Source organism: Octopus sinensis, linkage group LG2 (assembly GCF_006345805.1).
Source record: "Octopus sinensis linkage group LG2, ASM634580v1, whole genome shotgun sequence".
Lineage (NCBI taxonomy): Eukaryota > Metazoa > Mollusca > Cephalopoda > Octopoda > Octopodidae > Octopus > Octopus sinensis.
Window position 1 is genome coordinate 185,509,298 of NC_042998.1, and position 7,727 is coordinate 185,517,024.

A 7,727-nucleotide genomic window follows, 5' to 3' on the forward strand; every position below is an offset into this window, starting at 1 on the left:
CGAGCATGTTCAGCAGGACATGTAATGTTATATACAGAAATGAGCTATGGGAAATTAAAAATTGAATATAAACAGGAGTGGATGTAGAGGGGAAGAGATAAGACAGCAATGATATGGGCACACGTATGAAAGATGACATCTATATAAAGACTTGCAGGGCAGTCAAAGTGGATGGATCTTGTGATTAGTGACACACAATGTTGAAGATCACTTCCCACAAAGCATTGGTAACACACAGTATTATAAAAGACCCACCTACCTGTACCAGTATAACATAGCACACAGAAAAGGGTGGTGGTTATACGTGTTGGAAAGTATATATCTACATTTGGAACTATTGCCAAATATATGCTCTTTTAGTAGTGATTCAAAACCTAATCGCTTGATAATCGGTCAGATACCATGAGCAAACCACCATAATTTCACATGATCAAAGAAACAGCCTTAGTACACTACAAGGCATAATCAAAGAAACAGCCTCAGTATGCTACAAAGTAGGACTCATCTTCCAAAATGATGGCTTCTTCACAGGAAACCCAATGGGGATAAATGAAATACTGAACGAACAGTTCAAAGGTGTTTTTTTAATACCCCTTTGGGACACAGGCAAGTGAACAAATCAGTGGAGTCCTTTGCCACTTCACCTGTAACCAAGGTGATAATAATTGATTACATCAACATTAAAGAGCAAGATGTAATATTGGCTACAGATGAGGTAGACACAAATTCAGCTGCTGGCCCTGATAGATTCTCAGCAATCTTCAAATCATGAACATGAGCCCTGCAAAACAACTGCAGCTTCTTTTTCAGAACTTCCTTGCAAGTAGTAAGCCCCTATGCAAATTGAAGTGGGGAATAATATGCCTTATCCACAAAGGAGGAAGCAGAGTAGATCCTAAAAATTATAGGCAACTCTTGCATTCATCCTTGAAACAAAGAGGTAATCCTCATGCTTTTGTACCAGTGGCCATTTCCCCATGCAAGAATTCTTTGGGAATCCTCCAGTCCAGCATATGATGTGTGTGACAGAGTCAATACAGACAGCACTGTTGGAGCAGAGCGAATATGCTGGGTATCTTGGTATGGTTGAGGACTTCAGTGTTGGTAATTCAGTCAGTTCACTTGATATCCAAGATGCAACTCAGGTTATGAAGGTGGAAGACAAGATGCTACTCCTGTCTAGAATAGAGGCTTCATGTCTCACTGCTGTAAAGTAGTGTACTGAAGTCACATGCCTTATAGACAACAATCTTGGGGTTCTTTATGGTCAGTTTTCTGTTCTCCCAGAGTCTCTTCATCAGCCTGGCACATGAGGATGCACATCCAATGCACCTGCTGATCTCAAGGTCCAGCTTGTAATTGTTGATGGTTTTGGGGTGGGGTGCTTGACTCTGTACGTAGCCCTGTACATTGGTTTTCTTCAGACAAATAATCAGGCTGAATTCCTGGCAGGCCCTTGGGAGTTTGTCCACAAGGTGCTGCATTTGCTTCACTTAGTGTGCTGTCAAGGCTGCGTTGTCCACAAACAGCGTTTCTCTAATGAGTGCCTGACAAACCCTGGATTTCACTTTCAGCCTTAACAGTTTCCCAGCTGACCTGGTGTGGAGGTAGACACCATCGGTTCATGCTTCAAATGCATGTTTCAGCATGACTGTATATAAGATGCCAAGCAAGGTGGGAGCAAGCACACAGCCCTGCTTCACACCCCAACATAAGTTGAACACTTCCAAAGAAGAGTCATCAAATTAAACACCTTTCATATCCACCAGAAACAGGACAACTCTGAGAAGTCTGGGAGGACAGCAGGTCTTGGCGAGGATTTTGAACTAGCTCAGAATCTTTTGTGAGGTCAATAAAGGTGATGTAGAGTGGTTGTCTTTGCTTTCAGCACTTCTGTAGCTGTCTAAAAAAGATCAGGTCAATGGTGGAGCATTCTAACCTGAAACCACACTCAGATTCTGTTCAGGATTGCACAAACAAAGACTTTCCCTGACAACACTTAACAGCGAGATGCCTCAGTAGCTTTTGCAGTCACTTCTGTCCCTTTTGTTCTTATAAAGAGTGACAATGTTGCAGTCTCTCTTGTCTTGCAGGGCTGTTTCCTCCTCCCAGCACTTACACAGTAGTTTCAGCAAGTGGCTGAGTAGATCTCCTCTTGTATACCTGATGATCTCTAGTGCTTTCCCAGTGGGCAACCCATCAATGACTTTGCTCAGTTCTTCAGCAGTCAGCAATGTGTCCAGCTCTTCCATGACAGGTAGATGATCCATGGTGTCTAGCACACTGTCCAAGATGTTCTCCTTGGCATAGAGTTTGGAATAACATTCCACCCATCTCCCCAGCTGCTCTCTGATGACATTGTAAAACTACCAAATGACCTGCATGTAATATACAAATGGGCTGATGTAAATAACATACATTTCAATGCTAAGTCTCATGAATGACCATGGGATTGCACTTAGAAAGTTCCCCTCCTAGACACAAGTCTGGGCAAGGTTGTTTGAGGAAGACCAGAAGTTGCCCATGCATAGCAGCCTCCCCTCTATATGCCATTGATGTTATCCAAGGGAAAGGCAAAGGCTGATATAGCTTGGCACTAGCAACATCACAAGTCATTTCTACACATGAGTGAACTGGAGCAACATGAAATAAAGTGTCTTGCTCAAGAACACGACACACAATCTGGTCCAGGAATCAAACTCAAAACCCCATAATCATAAGCTCAACACTTTAACCAGTGAGCCAAGTGCCTTCACAAGATAAATAATATGTATTTTATTAATTAATGTATAACTCTTCCTTGCCTTCAAGTGGCGCAGAAAATAATCCTTTCATTTCATCCTATCTTCTGAATTTTTTCAAAGATTGATTTAGTGCATGCATCAACTGAACTGGTGGACATCCCTAACACTGCTTTAACTACTCCTTTTGGTTTGTTTGAAGTTATTTGAATGCCTTTTGGTCTATGTAACACTACTAATACTTTTTAGAGATTTACTGATGAAGTCACACATGGTCAAGATTTTGTTTTCACATCTATCGATGACTTATTAATAGCCAGTTCCACAGAAGAGGAGCATGTACTTCAATTTTAACAACTTTTTACTTACCTGTTGCAATATGGTGCGATAATTAAAGCAAATAAATGTGGTTTTGGTGTTTCTTCCATCATTATTAAGGGACATGTAATTGATAAAGATTGAATACATTCAGTCAGGATAAGATTGATGCTATTCATGATATTCCAGTTCCTTCTTCTCAAATGAAGTTATGAAAATTTCTTAGTTTGATTAACTTCTATTGAAGATTTATTCTACATTGTACTGAGACAATTTTTCTTCTCACAGAACTTTTACATGACAGAAAAATGAAAAATAAACCTATATAATTAAATTCTACTCAGTTACAAGCCTTTGAGAATATTAAGGACAAGTTATCAAGAATTATACTTTTGGCACACCCTGATTCAGATGCACCCACATCATTAATGATTGACGCATCTGATGTAGGAATTGGCAGAGTTTTACAACAGTTTGTTCTAAATGCTTGACAACCACTTTCCTTCTTTTCCAAATGCCTCAAATCAGCAGAGTCAAGGTACAGCATCTTCAGTAGAAAACTTTTGGCTGCTTATTTAACTGTAAAACATGTTTGTTTTTTTTTCTTGAGTTCATAGTTTTCACCAATCATGAAACATTGACTTTTGTTCTACAATCGAAAACTGATAAATATTCACCCATAGACCTATGACATTTGGATTTCATTTCACAATACATTGTTGATATTTATTACATCAAGGGCAGAGATAATTCTGCAGCTGATACCTTATCTTGTATGCACATTAGCGTGACTGCAGCAAATTGTGTTGGATCAACAACATGACAAATTTTTGCCTCTTCAATTGTTGGACTCACCTTCATTAGACTTCCATCTACTACCACTACATTTTACAGATTCTTGTTTGGTGTGACGTTTCTATCAGGTTTTTCCAAGCTATATGTTCCTAAGATTCATAGGTGAATGCTTTTTTTTTTTTTGGTTCTTCATAATTTACCTCATCCCAGTATTTCAGCAACAGTGAAATTAATTTCAAGTCACTTTGTGTGTCCCTGTATGCAAAAAGACATTTGTAATTGGGCATTTACTTGAATATTGTGCCAGAAAACTAAAATTCAACGCCACATCAAGAAACCTTTGGGCACTTTTGTTACTCCAGACGAGTGCTTTAAACATATCCAATTAGATACTGTGCACCCCTTGCCACTAGTTCAAGGTAATATGTATTTGTTGAGCTGTATAGATCATTTTTCTAGATGGCCTGAAGTCCATACCCAACAAAGACATTTCATCTCTCTCAATTGCAAATGGTGGATTTCTGTTTTGGAGCTCCTCTCACCATAATTGCTGATAGAGGTTGACAATTTGAATCAAATCTGCTGAACTTTAAAATAATGTGGGGGGGGGGGTTAGGTGGGGTACAAAAGGAAGTCTTGCCACTGACCTTGGCGACAGGGCTGGATTAAGATCCATTGAGGCCCTAAGCATTTATAAGATTTTGGTACCCCCATAAAAGATTATGTAATTCAAAATATAAACAATAACAAACCATAAAATAAATTTTTATTTGGTGGACATAAAGTATATGGACTTTTGTTTTTGGTTGTTTGTTTGTTTTTTTTTTATAGAAAACCCCATTTACGAGTACGGAGATTCTGATTCTGCAAAAAAAAAAAAACAAAAAAAACGGCTTTTCAAAATTTTAATTTCCCCACCAAATTCTTCTATTTTCACTTTTTTCAGAATTTTTTTATTTTTTTATGTAATATGTAGAAAAATACGTGGGGGAATTAAAATTTTAAAATCAGAATCCCCGTACTCGAAAATGGGGGACCCTGTGAAAAAAACAAAACAAGTAGGGCGGTACGGTCCACATTGTTTACGCCCGCCTTTTATTCTTCAAAACAAAACAATAAGAGGGGAAATGACGTTTGTTTTTGTATACTTTCACTTAATATTTGAAAAGCTTCCTCTTTTTTTGAATAGCAAAATCTTTGATCAGATCCTCAAAATTAATCTTAGGTAACACATCTGCATCTATACTTGGTGAGGATAAAGGCATCCTGAATATTATTTTAGCAAGTTTAAAGTGATTTCTTTTGTGCCGTAAACTATTTACAATTTCAGTAGTGCCCCGTCCTTCCCTCGATGCTCTAAGCACATGCTTATTTTGCTTAATGGTTAATCCAGCGCCGCTTGGCGGGATTTGAACTCAGACAAAATCAGATCAAACTAATTACGCTATCCTCAATGAGCTGATAGATATACAAAGCACTATTCTGACATTTTACAATTAACAGCCAAATTTCCTTCAAATTAACCCATCACCCGAAAAACGGACACATTCGATAATGTATATCATTTATATTATTTGTCTTCATTTTGTTTGTTATTAACACAACATTTCGGCTGATATACCCTCCAGCCTTCGTCAGGTGTCTTGGGGAAATTTGGAACCTGGGTTCTCATTCCTAAGGTATTTTTCGATGTTATTATTATTCAAGTCACTGCCTGGAATCTTGGGGTTAGTAGCCTTAACCACTACGCCATAAGTCCATGGGCAATTATGGAGTGAATTTTAGGGCTTATAAATCTTTAAAATTTACGCTAAAATTGCGCATGGGCATATGGCGTAGAGGTTAAGAGCGTGGGCTACTAACCCTAAGTTCCAAGTTCGATTCCAGGCGATGGATAACAATAATCGAAAAGTACCTGAGATACCGGATGAAGGCTTGGAGGGCATATTAGCCGGAACAAATATCTGTCAAATGTAAATAATATACGTAATTCCTCATCTCTTAAATATAGAACTGTCTTCGTACATATCATTTAATTAAAAACGGCGGGATTATCACAAGATAATATAAACAATAGTTTTGCTCAATAAGAACATAAACAACAATAACCCATTCATATAACATCCATTCATTATATGTGTGTGTGTGCGCGCGCGCGTGTGTGAATATATATATATGTGTGTGTGTGTATATATGTATGACGAAATGTACGCACCTCAGTGAAATGTTTAAAACAAAGTCGATCTTTCGTCTCTAGTAGACCTTTCCGTCGATTTCCGTAAAAAATTTTTTTTTTTTACATATGGGCTTGCGGGAACTTTTGAAGTAATATACATACATATACACATACACCGAGTAAAAAATTTCAATTATCTGTCTCTTCACACACACTAACAGAAGCACTTCACTTACACAACATACTGTCTGTCTCCCACACCCCATCAAACACACACACACACACACACATGTACATCAATGCTTCACATGCACGGTAACTTCAAAAGAACTTCCCTCGTCATACAATCGCTTTCTCTTAGTCTCTTTCGCTCTCATTACTTCAAAAGTTCCCGCAAGCCCATATGTAAAAATAAAAAATAAAAAATAAATTTTTACGGAAATCGACGGAAAGGTCTACTAGAGACGAAAGATTGCCAAAACAAAAAGTAAATAGGTAAAATGACTTACAAGACTCGTCTGATTGAAGTGAAGGGTACATCCCACCGTTGCATGATTGACGAACGTTCACATTCAAGTTAGAGAGAACATCAAACTGACTAGTTTCATATTGGAAAGTTTTTTTCAAACGGGGTTCTAAATTGATAAAAGTTCTCTTCCACCATCTCTTGAAGCTGGAATCTAAAACATCGCAAGATTCGGATGTTGCAGTGAACGTGAAGCTGTACGGATGAATTTGCAGTGGAGTCGAGGAGCTGTTTATTTTTCGTGGTAAAGGCCAAACACGAATATTGCTGTTAAGTGCAATACAGAAAGTCGACAGTAGTAAAAAGAAGAACGGACGAGAAAGAGAGACGTAACCGCTCGCCATTGTCGACACTGAGAAAAAAATAAAGGAAGGAAAAAGGAAGACAAAATCACTGATTTTAGTCAACAACCTCTTGCCGCTCACTCTGTCGTCAAACCGGCAGTGTTACTACGACTGATGATTGATCGACGACTGACTGCATATAATATATATATAGGCGGTGGCGGCGGCGGTGGTGGTGGTGGTAGTGGTGGTGGTGGTGGTGGTGGTTTTTGGTGATGGTGGTGGTGGTGGTGGTGGTGGTGTGGTGGTGGTGGTAGTGGTGGTGGTGATGGTGGTGTTAGTGGTAGTGGTGGTGGTGATGGTGGTGGTGGTGGTGGTGGTAGTGGTGGTTTTTGGTGGTTATAGTGGTGGTGGTGGTGGTGGTTTTTGGTGGTGGTGGTGGTTTTTGGTGGCGGTGGTGGTGGTGGAAGTACAATGAGTAATGTTTATCGCATTTTCGTTGATTAAGAGAAAAAAAAAAAGAAGTTATTTTACAAACGTTCACTACCTTACAAAATCTGTATCAGCTAAGCAACCTTCTCTTAATGCATTGAAAAAAAAAAACTATAACATATTCGGAACAAATATTTCAGAAAATTATCTCCATTTTCACTTTGAGCATATAAAAAACAAACTTAGGTGGGGCAGAATGAGTAAGACACGATAAGATAAGTTTGTTTTTTCAGTTCTCCAGGGTTGCATTTGAATGAAAGATTCGTACACATCGATATCCATCTTTAGACATCAGAAAGATAAGGTATGCAACAAAAATAAAATAAAATAAGAAATGTTTTGGTCAAATGAAAGAAATTCATGAAAAAATAACACATGATATGAAAGTAACAAAA

The 7,727-nt window shown here is 38.4% G+C and overlaps 1 protein-coding gene across 2 annotated transcripts in view; it reads right to left on the reverse strand.

Annotated features, from left to right (window-relative positions):
* Positions 1–7,035, reverse strand: part of LOC115230409 (beta-hexosaminidase subunit alpha) — a 53,606-nt gene extending 46,571 nt beyond the window's left edge. For both annotated transcript variants that reach the window (XR_004997928.1, XM_029800608.2), the window contains exon 1: positions 6,540–7,035. Coding sequence is in view for 1 of the 2 variants with exons in the window: in XM_029800608.2 (XP_029656468.1) it covers positions 6,540–6,900 (361 nt within the window). In the remaining variant the exon portion in view is untranslated. The remainder of the gene's footprint in view (positions 1–6,539) is intronic.
* Positions 7,036–7,727: the final 692 nt, after the last annotated feature.